Source organism: Gavia stellata, chromosome 1 (genome assembly GCF_030936135.1).
Source record: "Gavia stellata isolate bGavSte3 chromosome 1, bGavSte3.hap2, whole genome shotgun sequence".
NCBI classification, from domain to species: Eukaryota; Metazoa; Chordata; class Aves; order Gaviiformes; family Gaviidae; genus Gavia; species Gavia stellata.
The window spans coordinates 37,122,693-37,142,690 of NC_082594.1; the positions used below are offsets into that span (position 1 = coordinate 37,122,693).

A 19,998-nucleotide genomic window follows, 5' to 3' on the forward strand; every position below is an offset into this window, starting at 1 on the left:
GGATAAGATTGCAGCTTTAAAGGAAAGGAGGTGATCTAGATTTACATCTGTTCTTCTGATTGTCTCCTTGGAAGAAAGCTTCAGAGTTCCACTTTATGTGTGTTTTCTGTGCAGGCAGTGTGTCTTCAGAATCAAGTCCTGCTTTATCTTCGTTGCTAATTTTTTTGACTCTGTAGGGAAGAAACATACAACTGGAGTCTTGTGCCACATACAGTGTTTGCTGCCTAGCTAATCACCTTTCCCTGTCACTGCCGTTACAAATCTGTTTAAATGCCATCCATAGAGAAGACCATATGCTGGGATAAAGGAATATTACGCTTAAGAGTTTCTTCTCATTTTCTATCACTATTGTAATCTTCTTCCTGCTCCTTTGCAGCTTTCTTCAGCATACAACATATGTATCTGTGGGAATGTAGCACCCCATGTAAAGACTCGCTTATCCTATAATTGAAGTAAGCAGACTGATCCAAGGGCTATTGAAACCAATTTGAAAACATCCATTGATTTCAGCAGGCCTCAGGTCATGGCTTGCGGGAGTTTTATTGTTGCCTTTAGTGAGAGTATGGGTTGGACAGAAGAAGGTAAACATAGTGGATAGATGTTAACACAAACTTAACAGATTTAAAATATCCAGTGTCTCTGTTTTCCCTTACTAAATATCGTGAGTACAAAACAATTTGTCAGTGTTAAAAGGCCATAATTTGATCTCCTTCTCCACCATATAGTACTGCAGTGTTTATAAGCTTTTATCTGTTTAGAAAACTTTTGTGATATGTTGCTCTTAGAAACAGGAAAACAGCAGTGGTTAGAATAGGACAAATTCTACAACACTTACGGACTTCACTGGGAATTCCTGCTGAATAAGAGCTTTCAAATACGTCTCAAAATTAAAAATAAAATGCCAGGAGCTCACAATCGCACTGTAGAATCTGTGTGCATGAAAGAAAGAAAGAAAAGAGAAGGTTGTTTCCATATAGAAAAAAAGGTTCTAAACACAAGGAGAGAAAAATATTTTTGAAATTATAACAAATACTTTGATCATTTCCTTAAATTTCAAGGCACTTTTTTTTAAGTTTCCCTCTAATTTTAATGTCTTAATTTCCAGACTTCATATTTAACATGCAGATTGAAATGAAAAATCAAAAAAAACCCCTAATGCTATCAAAGATGCACTCCCAAATGTATTGTTATTTTGAGTTCATGGTATGATATTCTTAGAATAAGCTGGATATTGTGTAAGTGCAGGTTTCATACTAGTTAGCTAATAGTAGTTGAGTCTGTTATGCAGTAAACATAGTATCTGTTAGGAATACTAAGGTAGACTCAACATGGTGGGAGCCATAGATAAAAGGTGCATTAAAGCGTTTCAAATTCAATCATTAGGTTTCATTGCACCCATCTGCTACCAGAAAATATAATTGGCAACTTGATTCATTGACCTTTAACTGTAATTTTAGACCATGTTTTTTTAAATCCATATTTTCAAGTTAGACCCAGAGAGTTAATTTGATAAGAGAATGCCCAGTACATTTTAATACAATTACTTTTTTTCTTTTTTTTAAGGAAAAGGTTTTTTTAATATAATCAGGTTTAATGGTCTGTTGTATATTCTGCTAATCCAGTCAAAGTAGTTATTTAATATTGAATGTGGTTAAAAGCAACTAATGTTCAACTTCATTAAGGCTTCTATTAAATAGAAGGCTTGCTGAACTTCTACTGTTTTTTTATGCACGAACTACTACTTCTTATTAATTATTTCCAGGTGTTTCTGTTACACTAGAATTATGCTTACAAGCTTCAGTTCCACCAAGATTATTCAGCACAGTACGAGGGCTAAATAAGCATTGAAATTGTGGAGTGCTTCATATTTTGTTCCTAAAATGTGTTTTATCTCTTTCCTTTTATTTTCTGGAGCAGATACTATCTTGTGCAGGTAGGGTGGAGTGCATACATCTCTTAGCAGTTCTATATGTGTGGCACACAAGTAGACTGTTACTTAGAGCAAGAAGGAAACATAATGTGATAAATGAGGATGATTTAATGTTTTCTCAGCAATGGTAAACAATTACACTATTCTGTCATCTGAAGTTTATGTAACGGGAAAACATGATTACATGTGTTTCTTTACACAACAGGATACAATTCCTGAAATATTTATGTAATGTAGAGACAGATGTATGTAACCTAACCTTATAATCCCATTTCACAGCTTTACCAAATACTGGGGAGCTCGATAAATAGGAAGCCAATTATATTGGCAGTATAACTCCATTAACAGGATTCAGATTTGCCTTATTGACAAGCCAGTACTGTTAATATGATCCAGTATATTAAATTGACAGGAAAACTGGAGCAATAGAATGTATCTGTAGCCTAATTGACAGGGAAGCTCTTTCAAAAGGTTCTTAATGTGTTTTTTATTGACAGAGTAGCTTCAGTAAGTACATATCATTGGTGAACAGTGTAAATATATTGGATGCAACTGTACTAGCAGATTCAGGTGAAGCAGTTGTTGTTCTGTTTTCCCATACTTCCATCTTTACTTTGATATCAGTCGTATCAAGCTCTCTCATAAGATCTTCACGAATGCCTCTTAAAGCACCAGTCTAACTGCACTGCTCACAGGCTTCTGACAAGTTGTGAATTATTTTAAATGTGTTCATCATTTTCAAATGAATAGAGGCAATACAGAGCAATGTAATAATGTGTCATGAATTTCATTATGTTTATTTATTGATGTTGTGGTAGCAGAAACAGAGCTATTGCACTTTGAGCTCGAGCTATTTATGTGGTGTGATGTTTGGCACCTCTTCCTATGTTCTGATCTTGCACCTTCACCAAAAAGTAGTTCATCTTAAGAGCTTATATTACAATTGTATTCTCCTAGTCCCATTTGACAGCTTTCCACATTCTCTTCCCAGACTACGCTAATTTCATTAAATGCTTACATTTCATGTTTCTCCAGTGCAAAATAAAATGAGCGAAACAAACAGCAATTCGAGTTTGGTCCAGAAAATCTTCTTGATTCCCTTTTCAGTAGAAGGAAGTTTTGGGTTCAGCTTCCACACTTTTTCCTAGTTCCATCTTTCTCAGAGAGAGAAGTCTGCATTTAAATATATATCCTACATCTGCTCTGTCAGAGGAGTTGAAGGCTTTTGTTTAGCTGACTTCCCCACTGAAGAAGAGGCAAACTTGTTCCTGAAAGGTTTCAATCTTTTATTTCCTAATAAAAAATCGGCTCAGGTTCTGGTCTCACCCCATCTTTTGAGTGTCTTTTAAGCCTACTTTTTTACCAGGGTCAACCAAAAATATGTCTTTTTGTAGTGACCTTTTTAGCTTCTTCAGCCTTCAGTCTTGGTGCAACCATCAGTGAGGTGAGAGGAAGATTGCCTGGGCCTTGCAAATTCTAATCCTTCTACTGTATTAAATCCCAACAGTCTAGGCTTCTGTCTTCTTTTGTGCCTTGTACAATGCAGAGTAAACTCTTGTAAAAATTTAAGAAATAATTGGTTTCAAGCCAGTAGTACAAACACAACTTAAATATCTTCAATGCCTTAATATGAATGCTTAAGCAATAGATCAATAATGATTTTATTTTTTTTTTGTGACGAATGTGGTACTTGCTAAGAGAAAATAGTACATGGACCAGGCATTTATATGGGGAGAATCTGCATTCCTTCACTTACAGGAAAGGATAGTAGTCTCTGTCCCCAGAGTTTCGCTTTTCAGATGTCACTGTGCATTTGACTGCATAGCTCAGGACCTCTTTCCCTCACAGTTTTGCTTTTCTCATACAAGAGAAAGAAAACACGAGCCATCAACACTCTTCAATAAAGAGTACAGCAGCCTGGTGAACGCTATTGCCTTGTGGATCTGAGTGTTTTTGTTGCCTTGTGTTTTTAGTGTGTTTTTGAAGAATGTTACATATGTCAGAAATTCACATAAACACATTGTAGGTCTTGTAACACCAAAATACACGTTTTGCAGCAAGTGTGAAGCTTCCCAAATATGTACATGTCATATAAATTATGTCTCAAAAACATTTTCAAAAGAATGAGAGTGGAGAGCACATAATAGAACAAGATTTGTTAAAGCAGCCTATTCAGTTTTGTCCTTCAAAAAGATAGAATAACTTATTAGAAGTTTATGCACAGTTTCGGGGGGGGGTTTTTTGCTATTGGGCTAATACATTTTCTTAATGAAAGAGGTCTGGTGAAATCAAAAACTACTACTTCAGGCTAAGTGTATATACTCACTGGCAGTCTTATATTGAGGAGTCTTTGTGAAAAATTGTACTATGTTGAACACAAACTGTTCCTAACGAAATGAAGACAATTGTCTGCTCTTTCAAAACTAGATTTGGCAGAATACAATTCTTTTGTCTTGAAAAGTGATTGCCATTACATAAGATCTTTATTTCATGGGGGAAGGGTGAATACTCAGAATTAAGCTGTTCAAGAAGACACAGAAGATGCTTGAGTTAGATATTAAGTGGCAGTCTGATAAAGGGGAGAGATGTTTCATTTCATTTGTGCATTTAATGTTTAATTAAAAAGAAGTTAGAGCCAGCAAAGACATTTTGCTTTATTATAGTTCCAGGTATGAACACCTACATAAAATGGAGTTGCATTGAATCATTTCTGAAAATGTGATACTTGTTCTTGTAATTCTGAGAAAAAATTATGAATATTCTAGTAGGCTAATATTCATAAATCTGATTAATGTTTAAGTCCTTTTTTTTTACATTTTAGAATACATCTTTCCCTAATATGACAATTATTTCTGGGCATAATTTGTCAAGAATATTTAAAGATTGCATTTCTCTCTATCCCCCCCTCTTTCTCGCTCTCACTTTCCCTGTCTTTTTCATTGTAGTCATGTTGATTTTAAGGTGGGGTTCTTTTTAGGAGAGAGACCTGTTGAATTAAAACCTTTTTCTTTTATCTTTCTCTAATTTTAGTCAAAGAGTATGGAATACACCAAAGATTGCTAGAAATCTTCAGAATTGTGGTGTAACTAAGATTTTGATTAAGGAAAAAAAAAAGAAAAATAACTAGGAACCTCTAATTTTTAATAGACAGCCTGCTTTTTATAGGAATTCTTGAAAGCAGATGCCTTGTGAAATCCTCTACCATTGTTTTACTGGACAACAGTAGAATCCCTGAAACCTGATTGATTAATATGGGACTATAATTTTAATCCTGACTTTTTTGAAAAAATATGTATGTGTGCAGAGCCACAGTGGAAATCCTTTTTAGTTATAAAAATATCAAAACTTTTCAACAGAAGTAAACACATATACCTTGTGAACATGAACATATTAAAAAAAAAAAAAAAGGGAAAAGAGATTAATGTAGCCCATTGCTAAAAATATTCCTCATAATTCATTGTGTAATGCTTTGCCCAGGCTGATTCAAACTGTTTCCAGGGATGAGGCTTTCACTTTTTTTTTTCCTTATGAGATTATTTAAGGTTAATGGATCCTATGAGGAATTTTTTTCTGATACTTTGTTCTTGGGCATAATTTTTCATTTTCCTTTCTCTAAATGAAAATTTTGGAAATCTTAACCATACTAGAATTAATTAGTGGAACCTTAACAGTTGACTTTCAAACTTCTGAATGGTTTTATTTTCAATGTATAAAATTCAGGATTCTAAATTCACCATGTGAGAGCAATACTTAGCAACAATTGTGGTTTATCTAAACCCCTGTGTGGTCTTAATACGCAAGCCCTAACATCTGTAGTAGAATGAATGGTTTCACAGACGGTTGACAATAACACTTGAAGGATGTTCTACATGTTGTTCATGCAAACGCTGGCCAGTAAATGATTCTTCAAGTCACATTATTAGACTGTAGCAATTATATCATTACATCTGAAACCCCATACCAGTAAAAGTGTATTTTGCACAGGTTTAATTTGCCTGGTCTTTCCTTTCCTCTTCCTCAACTCCCCAGTGAAAAAGTTAACATAGTCAAACTGTAAGATATTTTCTGAAAGGTAGTAACCCTCTTTTTTAAATTTTGGCAACTTTTGAAAGGTTTATATGCATTCTGATCTCTTTCAAAATGACATTTTTTATGAGCTTCATCTTTCTGAGAAAGCTGTATTAAATGTGTGCAGAAATCCTCAGGAATTTTTCTGCAACATTGCAGTAATGGCAGTGTTCCTAAAATTTCACATTTACTCTAGGGTCACATATTAGGACAGATAAATGGAAGAAAGTATTTTTAAGGGGCCATTGTAGCAACTGTGAAAAAGTGTATCTGTTGAATGGTTTAACAGCATACTCTCATTGGAAATGAACTGGTTCCACTAATCTGTGAAAATGAGCCATAAAAACAGGACCTCTTCTCTAGGGGAGCTATGGACAATTAGGTTAACATCACAGACTTTTTAGTGCTCAGGTATCTAACCAGGGCAGTGGACAGTTCTGCTTTTGCTTTAGTTTTATAGAACATTTGTCCCAGTATGTTTTCCTCCTACTGAGCAACTTGTATCTTAGTAGTTGGTGACCTAACTGATACTCCAGACCTCAACCTTGAATCACAGAGACAGAAAACATGTATTTACTATTTAACTCCGGTGACTTTTAGAGATGGATTGTTTCTGGGGGTTTTCGTGGGAGAGGGTGAAGGTGGATCTTATTTTGTTCTTCAGGAGGTTAACAGTGCTGGCATTTGAGTAATTTTTGGTTATTTATCAGGAGATTGTAATTCCATATAATTCACTCCTGATACAATGCATCTTACTTAGATTTAGCTATTACACTGAATATCTTGCTGGTCATCCAGATTCCCCTATAGTTACTGGAGAAAGTAATCTCCAGGAGCAGTAAGTACCTAAAGCTAGATGCCCAAAATGGGATGATTTATCTTGTATGTCTCTAATGCTTATAGAGGGATCTTAGGTGATTAGCTTAGAGTAGATGACTAGCGTTTAGATGGTTATCTGCAGGTGAACTGAAACTTACCTTAGAACTGGAGGCAAACAGAGAAACACGATGGCTCTGATTTCCTAGAAAGGGCTGTATACCCAGAGGAGAACAAAGAGTTTATTTGCTGTTGACAGATTTTTAAAGTAGCACTCATTTCTTTGAGTTACAGCTATGCAGTGTAAAGAGGTATGATTAATGCATGAGATGAAATGTGTAATATCTCTTCCATAAGATGTTAAAGTGTAAAAATTTTAAGTATATGACCTCTCACTTCAACTGGGATTAAAAGAAAAAAAAAAGTGTTTAAGGGAGTTAGACATTCATATCTCTCTGTAATCTGTTGTGAAGCAGATGCTTACCTTTCTAAGATTCCTCTAAACTGCCTAGCCTTAAAATTAGATGTTTGTTTATTATCCCAGTTTTTGTACAGATATTATCATACATGAAGCAATTCTGTCTTTGCTGCCTGTATCTCAGGGTGTTCTGTTACAGCTCAACAGCATTGTACTTTCATAGTTCACAGGAGAAGGTCTAATGCTTTTAGAGAAGGAAAAGAAATCAGCTCTGAGCTCTGTGCCTGTATATGGTTATCAAGTATTTACATTTGTTCTTTTGCAGCAATGAACCCACTGTAACCTGGCACCCAACTGTTTCTATTGCTGCAAAATACAATATGAAGGAAATTGGTCAAATTATTATTGAGTTAAAGGTCATTAATGATTACAATAAATACAGAATTTCTCAGAAGCAGCTCCCATTTTTAGGACGGCAACTGAATTGTGGTCATAACTTCTATTTTAAAATTTATATCTTGGCTAGTCCAGGGTGTGTGAAATGCTTTTTTTTGCTATAAAAAAGCAGAAACAAAAAGTATGACCAGTTCTTACTGTGGTCCAGCTTATAGGTAAGTTCTTAACACCACCTTTAAGGAGGTGCTATAATTAATTCCAGGGCAAAAGTTTGACTTTTCTAATGGCAGAGAATTGATGAAAAGGCAGTTTTTAGTGGGCATTTTGCCTCACAACAACACAAAAAATGGAAATGTTGGTTCTAGTAGCAGCTGTGTTTAGGAGGAGGCAGATTTCTTACACAAATGAAAGCATAAGGTCAGTTTTCCTGGGCATCTATAGTTGAGTTATTAGACCTAGAAAATAGATATGAGTTCTGCAATTGTAAAGGTTTATTTGGATTGAGAAGTATCAGGCTTTGTGAGTGTCATAATGATTATATGCGTATATATATGGGGTGGATTTGCTGCACACAAGGAGATACTAGCTTACAATTTGCGACAAGAAAAGAATAAAAAGCAGAATTAAGGCTGCTTCCAAAATATGATGTGCTGCATTTAGGAGGTTACATATAAGAATGCTGAAATATTTATCTTTGTGCCTCCATTCCTTCCTTTTTTTTTGGTTTTCAATGTTTGTTTTTAAAACTTGAAACATGTTAAAAGTTAAGACAAGCTTTTATTCTAATTGCATATACTAAAACCAGGATCTTGTCTGTTTTTAAGCGCAAAGCACTAAACTGTCCCCTAATTGAAGTGGCCAGATTTTAAAGTTTGGATACCTGTAGCTGAAATCATCAGCTTCTGAAACGCTGACTTGGAAAAGCAGTGACACAACACTGAGTTTAATGTCCCAGATCTTCAGAATTCTCCTTCCGTAATATAGTGTATTGTTTGCATTTCTCAGGCAGTATTTAAAAACTTTCATAAGCCCATCTTTTAATAATGCTGAACAAGTCTCTAGTTGGATGTAAACACCTAGATTTCTAAATTATGTGCAATTTTGATGTGATAAAAAATCATTTAGTATTATAAATATACATGCTTTTTGCTGTATTTTCAAAACAGACAAGTAAAACCTGATTCTGTCATACAGTTTATAATAAAAGAAAATTCACTGAAAAAACATCAGATTATTTTTGTAACGACATATACAATGCTATGTATGCCACAGCTAAAATTAGAAACAGCTTCCAAATGTGAACACGATGTGTGTCTTAATCCTAATTTTTGAACCAAAGTATTGAACTAGAAACAAGAAGAAAGTACAGTGTAAATTGACTTCATACATGCCGAGCAGAAGATAATTCTTTATCTTCCATCCCTTCCCTAAATCACATAAGATATCCATTGTAAGATATCTTACAATTTCACATGTACCTTGAGAGTGGCAGGTGACTACCTATTTTCTGTTGCAAACAGCAAAGACTGTTAAATTCCCAATGTAACTTCATGCATCTTTTCCAAGCTCCAATATTCCAACCATACAAGCAGTAACAATTACTTCTAATGACCACCCACCTATACAACCAAAACAGAGCTAAAAAAATGGAGTAGGGAGTGGCAGGGAAAACCAAATATCTAGGACACCAGTCACTTGTGTAAACACTTGTTGTGCGACATCATTAAACCTTACCTTGGGCCTTCTGCTCCATTAATTGAGCGCTGCCTGTGTTACTGATACTGATATGCTAGATGTTGTTGCAAAACTCATAGCTGCTGTGCAGCATAGTGGTGTGATATGAAGTGATGCAGAAAACAGTAGAAGCTCTGTCACTAGGTCAGCTGCAAGAAGAAGTGACGTGTGTGAATGTACAGTATATGGAGTTTTGTGAAAGATGCAGTCTCTCTTTCTCCCAAAGAACTTCAGCTAATGATACAAGGGGAATTCAGTTCCCTTTGGCAGGACTCCATGTTGGTCTGGATGCTGTAAATACTTCTGCTTCTACAGTTACTTAGCTCATGCTGCTAAAAATATACTCATGACAGACTTAATGAAAGTATCTTCTTTTAAAAACTACTTGTCTACAACAATCATTTAATGTTCTTGTTTGCATGTGTGGTTCTCATTATTCTGACATAGCTATTAATACTGATGAAAACTAAAGAGAGAAAATCCAAATATTTTCACACTTGCACTTTTCCAGTAGCATTTTAAAAAAACCCCACAGCTATTCAGCCACAAATTCTCCTGATTTTTTTTTTTGCTTTTTTTCTTCAATTCAAGAGTAATATAGCAATATATGAAATTGTGTTACAGCAGTAAGGGCCTCAGAATCCCAGTAGATGATGTAATTACGATTAAAAATTAGTATTATTGAATAATTCACTTTTGCAATGTGCAAAAGTAATTTTTTTCTCTCCTTTTCAATAACCATCAGTCTTAATATCTAACTAATGAAAAAACATAAACAGTGTCATCTGTCAGGTTACTAACAGAGAATGCCACTTACTGGAGCCTCATTGTTTACTTTAGCAGGTAATTTGTGGACCGGAATCATTTAATTGTTCTGAGCACATAATTACATGCCAGCATTTTCCAATTTAATTAAAATGTACAAATCTGAAGATTAAGGGAATTTTTGAATTATTAATCATTTCTCCTCTAGGAAATCTTGTTGCTCTGCAGGAGATTTGTCCAGTGTACAACTATACGTATTTTTTTCCTTCTCTTTCACAGACAGACAATTTTCCCGCAGAGCCCAATTACATGGGCAGCAGGCAGCAGTTTGTTCAAAGGTAAGGCCTATTAAATAACTTTCTCGGCTTCCCCATTTGCATTCTTGTCAAAATTGCTTTGCCAGAGAGTACAATTCAACTTAGAACAAGTAAATACAACTCGCTCTCTTTTTTCTTTTTCTTTTTTTTTTTTTTAAATATGTATTTCAGTAGCTCCACGTTCAAGGATCCAGAAAGAGCCAGCTTGAGGGACAGCGGGCATGGGGACAGTGATCAGGCTGACAGTGACCAAGACACTAACAAAGGCTCCTGCTGTGACATGTCTGTTAGGGAGGCACTCAAGATGAAAACTACTTCAACTAAAAGCCAGCCACTTGAACAAGGTGAGTGAAGCCTCCAATGCTTACAAAAGCGTAAATTTTAAGCTGTCATTATAAACCTATTAGTATTGCAGTTCTGGTTTATCAGGGTGGAATAGTCCACTGATAATACTATCAGAGAAAACAGTAAATCTTGTAGCTAGCCCAGAGCAAAGAACTCTCAGTATCTTTCGGAATGAACATGAAATGAAACCACAAATATCCAAAGTAGATTAAAAAAAAATATTAGTACTTTTCTAAAATTATTAGAATATACTTTATCTTCACTGGCATTGCCTGTGATATATTACATACAGTCCTTCTGCCAAAGCGTGATTTGGAAATTCAAACTAGACATGACTGCAACTGATAAAAGAACGCCAGTCATTTACATTCCTCACGTAGTTTGGAGACGAGGAAAAGAAAAGAGACTTGGGATGTCTGACGAGTAAAAATGGATCAGAAGATGTTTTCATTTCATGGATGTATTTTCCTATTTGTAATGTTGATTTCACAATTAATAGTAGTGTGAGAAGTGTCAAATAATAACATAATCTGATTTTCAGTATTATTTCATTCACATCCTGTGGAGGTACCAAAGATGAGTGAGTGTCTGTGAAACAGATAAAATGACTTATATCAGGACAATGACAGGGCTCTCTGCAAACATTCATCCTGACAAACAAGGTTGTTTATTTCCTCAAACTCTGTGTCCATTTTATTTTTTTGCAGATGTGTTTTATTTAATTATGCGGTCTCTTATTTCAAAAGAGACACTTCTTTTTAAAAGCATCAGACAGACTGATTACTCCAGCATTGTGTGTGTTTGTGTTTTGCTTCTAGGCTGTAAGCAATAAGGAAGTGCACCACTGAATTATTTTTAAATGTTTTGCATGTTTGCTATTATTTTAGTTTGTTGTGGGGAAGATGATTCAGTGCTAAAGACAGTTAAAAGATTATTAAATAAGTCAGCCTTAATAAGAAGCTATATTTACAATTAAGCAGAAATATATTATAAGCTTTTTATTAATTATTGATTAATTTGACCTAGGTTTTTTTTCCTCTTAGCCTAGTCTGATCTGTAGTACAGTCATCAGGAAATACATGTTCAACTTAATTTTTCTGATTATGTTGAGATTGCATTATAATTTTTTGCTGTGTAGAATATTTAGAATGCTACAGTATAATTTATTCTGTATGTATTTGACGGTTGACCTCATATATGACCTTATTTTCCAAGTAATAAATGCCAGAAAGATTATTTTTTCCTGACCTTTTGCCACAGCAACTCTCTGCTTATAATTGGACATTGATCTGTATAAAGATGCAGTACTGGACTTCTTTACTTTTTAAGAAGCTGTTTGAATATGTGTCTAATTTTCTCAGTTTTGTGTAAGAAAAAGACAAAAATCTCTGGATTTCTATCTATTAAGTATAGCCATGAAAGAGTTCTAAAATTTTAGAAGTTTCATTAGGAAAATTATTTACTACTCAAATTAAAATTTTTTTTAGAAAAGGATTGTATGGCCAGAGTTCATAATATTGCAGTTTGTCCAGCAGCATCAAGCCCCATACTGGTGAAAATATAAAAACTCTAGTAAGCAGATTAAGCCAACCATTCATGTTGCTTATATTCATTGTAATGCAAAGGGTTATATGGAGGTTTGTACCTGTCATTATAGTGAGATGAGAGGCCCTATTCATCAAGAAACAACTTATTCCAGTGACTCATATTAATTCCTCACATTCTTATTAAACATGTTTTGAACTGTCAACCACTGAATTCCAGCAGCAGGTGTTTATGTGAATTTTCTTACTGAGAAAGAAAAAAGAATGAGGTCAGAGAGATAAACTACTTTTTTTTAATTTTTATTTTCTTTCTTTTCCCCCAAATATAATTACAAATGGTAATGATATAAATTTTTTTTACTTGTACTAACTCCTCCGTCTCAAGTGTGCTGTAATAAAAACATTGGCACATTATGAAAACTGAATGTGTAGCAAGCAGTTTATGGGGTTACAGATCATTGCAGTAACAAATGTGATGCAATGTGGTGTTCCCAATGAAATCAATGATCGCTTGTCGTTGAGCTTAGTACGATTAAGGCTCTTAGTCCAAAGTAACTTTTCTCTTTTGAAAGAAGATAAATAAAATTGCTTTCTCTAGTCATAAGCCAAGTTGAAGGAGCGTGAGAAATACAATACATATGATTAGGATAGAAAAAGTATTGCACTTTCTTTAGAGAAAAATTGTTTTCTGGGAAAAGGAGATGGACAGCTTGCTAGAAAAAATAGTTTATGGCAGTGCCTGAAGCAGTATCAGAAGTTGTGGTTGTGCCATCATTCTGGGTTGTGCACAGGGATGGGACTTCACTATTTTGTAGCAAAGTTTCAGACTTGATTATTGTTGTTTAAAGATATTTAAAATAGTTTAACTTCTGTTTTTAGAACAGTGCTAATTATCAGATCTTCTGGCATTTATGAAAAATGATCAGGATTAACTGTGATTTCAGGATCTTGACTTGAGATTCCTAGTTTAAAAATGAGTTAAGTTTGAGTTTGACATCCTCTGTATGTAATTCCAAACAGTATTGTCACGAGTCCAATTCTACCCACGGCAGTAATAAGAATGCTAGTGATACGAGTAGTTTAACTACAGTTTTGAGCAACTTTAGCCCAGACAGCTTGAAAATTAAATGGTCATACTGAGACAAAAATTGTGTCAGTAGCACTACAGCAATTGTTCTTCTATCAGTAATAGAGAAGTAGGAAATTTTATGAAAAAATAATTTTTGTAGATAAGACATCTTCTGATTTCAGCATGGGATGGGAGGCAATCAAGTTACTTTATGATTTGCATTAAAATAGTGAAAACAGTGGATGGTAAAGCCTCAGTAAGTTTACTACTAAAATATTCAATTTCAAGGAAAATATCTCCAGATAGCAAATTTTGTCAGGTGGTGACTGTAAACATTCACACAAGTGGGAAAGATAATGCAAATCAGATATAATTTTGAAATGCTTATGAAAGCTTATCACTTGGCCTTAATGGAAAGAAAGGGGGAAAAACCCCAACTCAATAAAAGTTATCAGGACAGTAAGTGTTGTGTTAAAATAAGCATGTCCCATTTTAGTTATGTCAACCATATATCCTCTTGCTGTGAATTCCAAGCCACTTTCTGCATAAAAATATCTAGCTGTCTCTTAAGCTTACTTACGCTATTTGAATCAGCTGTCTTATTAAGCAGCTTGTTCCATTTGCCTGCTACTCTTTCAATAGAATGGTTTTAGATAGATTTGTTTTGTTTACCTCTCTTTTTTCATTTCTGTTGCTGAGACTTTTAACCCCATCACTAGTTTGAACAGTTTGAGATGACCCTTCTTAGAAGGCTTACAAGAATTAATAGTTTTGAATACACCTGTCAAGTTACCTGTTTGTTCCACCTGAAGTAGCATATATTATTCACATTTTCTATTTAAATAACAGAATAATATTTTTGTTTGGTATGGTTTAAGTATAACAGCAATAATCTGTATTTTTCAAGAAGATATCCAAAGCTGAAAATGGTATTGTAAACCATAAATGATATCTACAAGAAGCAGTCCAACAGCAAGATGTGCGTTTTATACTTTCCTTAGTGAATGATGGGTATGTTCACCTTATGATCATTAAAACAATATAGAGTTATGGACTTTTTTGTAGTTACTCATAAATCATCGTCTTTGTTAGATTTTCCCAGGAATTTTTCCATCCTTTTTATTTTTTTTTTGCTGTCTGTGTTTTCTTGCTTTAACATAAATCTATATTTTCATGTCATTGTTAAAAATATCCAAGGGATTAAGTATCTTCAAATTCGGTAGCTTTGTTGTTCAACTTTTTCTTTATTACTGTGTATTGCATCTTTCTCTCAACACGTTTGCTTGCCGTTCACACCTGCATCCCATAGAGGGGGCATTTCTGCATGTGCTGTTGCCTCGTTAACAGTGTCACAGAATCACAGAATCACTAAGGTTGGAAAAGGCCTGTAAGGTCATCAAGTCCAACCATCAACTAACACCACCATGCCCATTAAACCATGTCCCACAATGCCTCGGCCACACATTCCTTGAACACCTTCAGTAAGGGTGACTCCACCACCTCCCTGGGCAGCCTGTTCCAGTGCTTCACCACTCTCTCAGTAAAGAATTTTTTCCTAATATCCAGTCTAAACCTTCCGTGGCACAACTTGAGGCCGTTTCCTCTTGTCCTGTTGCTAGTCACTTGGGAGAAGAGGCCAACACCCACCTCTCTGCAACCCCCTTTCAGGTAGTTGTAGAGAGCGATAAGGTCTCCCCTCAGCCTCCTCTTCTCCAGACTGAACAACCCCAGCTCCCTCAGCCGCTCCTCATAAGACTTGTGCTCCAGACCCCTCACCAACTTTATCACCCTTCTCTGGACATGCTCCAGCACCTCAATGTCCTTCTTGTAGTGAGGGGCCCAAAACTGAACACAGTATTCGAGGTGCGGCCTCACCAGTGCCGAGTACAGGGGCACGATCACTTCCCCACTCCTGCTGGCTAGTAGCACAGATGCTGAGAATAAACAAAAAATGGAGGCACCTCCTTGGAGGAAGGGTAAAAGAAAACTCTTCAGCATTGGTATCAGAGACTCCTCTAGGACCTGTATTGTTCACAAGGTTTCTCTTGTAGAACAGCTTTATTTTAATCTAAAATATATGTGACTAGTATAAAAGGGTTGGAATGCATCTTCAGGAAAAAAAAGACATTTTAAAAATAACTTTTAAATATAATACTTCTTTCTTCATCATCACAACAAAAATACACATGCATCACTACTAATGCAGTCCTGCATGCAACGGTCTTAGAAATAAAAACTATATCAGTGTTATAGAATCTCTATGAATACCGTTAACTCTTGAGTTTGTCCACTGAACACATTCACAGAATGAGTCTGTAGTAACTTGTACATTTATATTCTCAATTTCTAAACAAGAACAATCCCTGAAATTGAGTATCCTGCATTATCCATCTGCAGCAGAGCAGAAATTATCAGAATTTTTTACCAAGATTTTTTTCTGAACTATCCACTGATTTTCTTGCCATAATCTTGCTTGAGTCTGTAGGATAATTAAAATCCATTCTGTTTAACTGAGTGAGAATCAGTCTAGACTGGTAAGTGCAGAAAGTTCATCAAGCAAATTTCTGCTGTCTGACATCATCACCAATGCTTTCCATGCCATTGGGGATGATGGGTTCTTTTATGAGTACATCAGCTTAATGAGATAATGGAAAAAGAAGATTGTGGAGAAATATTTCTTCTCAAAGTTCTCAGAGCTGGTGATGGCCTCTGCTGAGAAACTGATGGAGGCTGGGAGGCCCTCCAGAGCTGACACAACCAGTGAAATATTTTGTTCAACATTGCTTCCTCCTGTAGGTTTTTTCCCCTGGACAGAACATCTCCTATCCCATTCTCTCTGTGCCCAAAATATGAATAGCTGTCAGACTGCACTACTTGTTCTGACGCCACCTAAGAGTCTTTATGTCCAGGACTATCATCCCTTCCAACTTGTTTACCCCTAACATGGTCAGGTAAGATGCTAACTTGCTGTTGTATGTCAGGACTTGCAGACAATATCCATTCTTCACTTTCATCTGACTAATTGTTATCCAGGCAAGCTACAAGAGCAACTTAATTGTATTGAAAGTCTCTTTCCTTATCTTAGTATGACTTAGTAGTAGTATCTGTTTCTAGAACTGTAAATACTGGAAAAGGTTAGGTGAAACCCACAGAAAATGAGATTTTTTTCCCCTTTCACTTGTTCTTTTCTAGGTATTTTTTTCTCTCTTTTTTTTTTTTTTTTTGGCTTCTGTGCTTTATGTGAGCACATGTGTGATCTTAGATGAAGACTAGCACAGGACAAAGACTAATTTATCTATCCTGTTAACTTACCTGCTTCTGATTGACCAAATTCGTTATCAGCACCCTGGAGATATTTGATTTTGGCCTCATTATAATAGCGGGATTTGTAATTTAAGACTGAAAATTTATGTAGAGTTACAGACTTTTATGAAGAATAAGGCCATATTTATATTCATTCTATGTCCACTCCAGTGCGTTTAACAAATTCATTATGACATTTAAGCCACTGCCAGCTCTTCCTTCCTACTTTTCTGCTGTGAGTACATTGTTCAATGAAACAGTACTTCTGAATTTAAGAGAATTAGCAATATTATTATTGGTCTCATCCTTCCTATGAAGTCCTTGGTGAACAGGAATATTGAAACTTCTATTGGTATTAAACTTTTAAATTAATATATTTCACTTTTAGTCAGAGGAGTTCTCATAAAAGTTTCAAATTTTCTAACTGCCTTGATCTCAAACACTTATTTAAAGATGATCTAGGTAACACTTTTGCAAGACTTCCTTACCTAGGCTGAACTAGGCTAAGCAAATGTTCTGTAATGCCCTTTTTTGAGAGATCAGAATAATATTCTCTCTTTGAACCTAAGTTAATGAACTACAGAGAGGAATACAGGTCAGTTGCCTTTGCTATACAGATGATTGTCATAACCTTTCTCATATTAATACCCAGTCATCTATGACATATCTGTTACTGTGTTACGTATTGAGCAAATTATATGATGGATTTAGGCAAAATAAAGACAAAACTCTTCTATCTACCAACTTTTATTTACTCAGAGTATTAAAGATTTTTTTTTTTTCCCCGTTGCAGTTATGCTGAATATCTTCCTGGTTTTAAGTTTTATTTTTAGACCTCCTACTAGTCTACCAGTCAATTTAGGTTCACTTTTTACATTTTAGTTATTTCAATACTGAGTCTAGATTTGTGAGTGACACTGCATGATGTCAGGTTGAACGATAACCAGGTGCACTTTGAAGCAGAGTCCAGTTTGTTTGCTGCTTCCCCATTAGACATGAGAGCGTTCCCAGGCATAGCTTCCCTCTGTAATGTGATCTTCTCATAAGTATAGGAGCAGATTTGGATTTCAAGCAGGGCTATCTAGGTGAGGAAGGAGGAGTTGAGGAAGCAGATGTTTGTCCTAAAAGAAGCCAGAAAAGGAAGTGAAGTGGCATTCTAATGGAGTAGGGATGGGTTAGCTTAATGCCTCGACTACTTACTTATCTGCCTCCATTGATACAAAATAGAAAAGCAGTGCAAACATTCTGGCAGCTGAACTGACAGTGAATACATTTTGCATCAGAGTATCTTAGCCTATTATTGCCACCTGTTATTGCCTGTTATCCTGCTTTTCAACTGGAGTTGAATTCTGCTAAACCAAGTTTTTAATCAGGTGCATGTTTCATTATCTGGCAGATCATTATCATCATGTATCTGGTAGCAGTGAAGTTTTGTGAATAGCTTATTCCACATTTAATTAATGTATTTAGCCACAAATTGGGGGGTGGGGGTGTGTGTGGAATTTCTATAACTGACTTTCAAAACATGCAGAAAGAACTTTCTGCATCTGTACGCACACAAAACATGTCACTGTGACACAAAGAAGGGATATACCCGTTCAGCACAGCTTCACCTATGTACCTTTTGGTGTGTTATGCTACATTTTTCAGGTAATTTAATTCCCCCCCCTCCCCCTCCATTATTTCTATTTATTTTATAAGTACAAATATATTCAGTGGTTGAAAATTATCTATATTTTTGCCCTGTATGTTGTTTCCATTGGAAGCTTCTCCACTGAATTAATTTATATATGTCATTGCTAACACCTTAAAGGGTCGAGACTGTACCAACAGAAATATTAATAATTTTTAGAAGAGTTTTCTTTAATGAGTTTATTTGCAAATTGATGCATATAACATGCACTTCAAGATCACAAGTCTGTTACCATAAGTCTCGTGTCTGAGATGTGAGTGCAAATTTTAACATTTGGGTGCTGTAGCTGTTGGTGCTCATTTCTTCGTGCTTTACTTTAGTGGCAACAAAGCAGAACATCCCTCCCCTGTCACTAGTGTAAATCTCATTACTTCCGTTCTGTACTCTCTGTTTTGACACCGCCTTTCCCAGAGCTGAGCACAGTCATTGTACTGCAGTTTGTTCTTGGAAGCTTTAGAATCCATAACTTATCTTTTTGCTTTATTCCCACTAGAAGAGCAAGAGAAGGATTTGCAGTTCTCAGTAAGATGAGGCCCTTCTATGTCAAAATCATTATCTTCAGCTAACATTTATTCTCTTCAGATTCTTTTTATAAGTTGAAAGAAAAGTGGGGGCATAGAAAGATCAACAACTTTTGAAACAAGGAAATCAGAGAATAGATAGTTTTCATTGTTTCAGGCTTTATGCATTTCCCTGGGTGGTAAATGGATGTTCTCTGTCTGTGCTTACTTTTGTTAATGAAAATTTTAGGGCACATATTCATATATTGAATGGATACTTAATATCACGGAAACTATTATAACAGGACTAGAGAGTCTATTCCTGCCTCTTAGTCTGTGTCTGAAAACATCCTTGTACGGTGTATTTACAGTTTTCTTTTAATTAAGCTTGCACAGAATTATAGTTTTAAAAGATATATCTATATAAAAGAGTGTGTGTGTGTGTTTATTTAGTTATTTAAAGGAGACAATTAAAATAAATACAACTTCTCTCTTTCTCATTTTAAATCATCATTGTATGATTGTATCTCCTCTTATTGAGTCAGCAGAAAATTTAGCTATGATAAACAGCAATAGTAGTCAAGTTTTGACACAATCCCATTGCACATCCCAGCCACATTCTTGTTACCAAAAAGAAGGAATATTCTGCAGCTGAAGTTACTGTAAAGCTAGTGCGTATTAGCTGGAAACCTGAGCTTGCACTGTAGTAATCAATAGTTTTATGTCCAGCTGGGGAAGACATAACAGAAGTGTCTTAAATAAGAGACGGGAGTTAATTATTCCATTCAGTAATGCTTCAGTTGGAATAATAGTAATTGTATTTTGTTCTTCTGAAAAAAAGAGTGTCTCCTAATTTCTGTATATAGTAATCCAGTGTGTCCTTTTCATGGCCCTTTTTCTGCATACATACTACTTTTCTCCTACGCCCTGGTTTCTAGAGGAAGAGAATTGGTATAATTTAATTCGGGCCAGGGTTGCGGCACACTCTAATTAATGACACAGCCGCTGTACTCAGTTTGTAGGGATATTTTTAAGGAAGATCTGGACAAATTCAAAATCAACAGAGAGGTAGAATAACAGCAGAAAACAGAGGCTTATGA

General features: G+C 35.4%; 1 protein-coding gene across 1 annotated transcript in view; it reads left to right on the forward strand.

Annotated features, from left to right (window-relative positions):
• PCDH17 (protocadherin 17) overlaps positions 1 to 19,998 on the forward strand; it is an 89,861-nt gene that overhangs the window by 16,608 nt on the left and 53,255 nt on the right. Inside the window, exons 2-3 of the mRNA XM_059819882.1 lie at positions 10,407 to 10,465; positions 10,616 to 10,788. Coding sequence (XP_059675865.1) covers positions 10,407 to 10,465; positions 10,616 to 10,788 — 232 coding nt within the window. The remainder of the gene's footprint in view (positions 1 to 10,406; positions 10,466 to 10,615; positions 10,789 to 19,998) is intronic.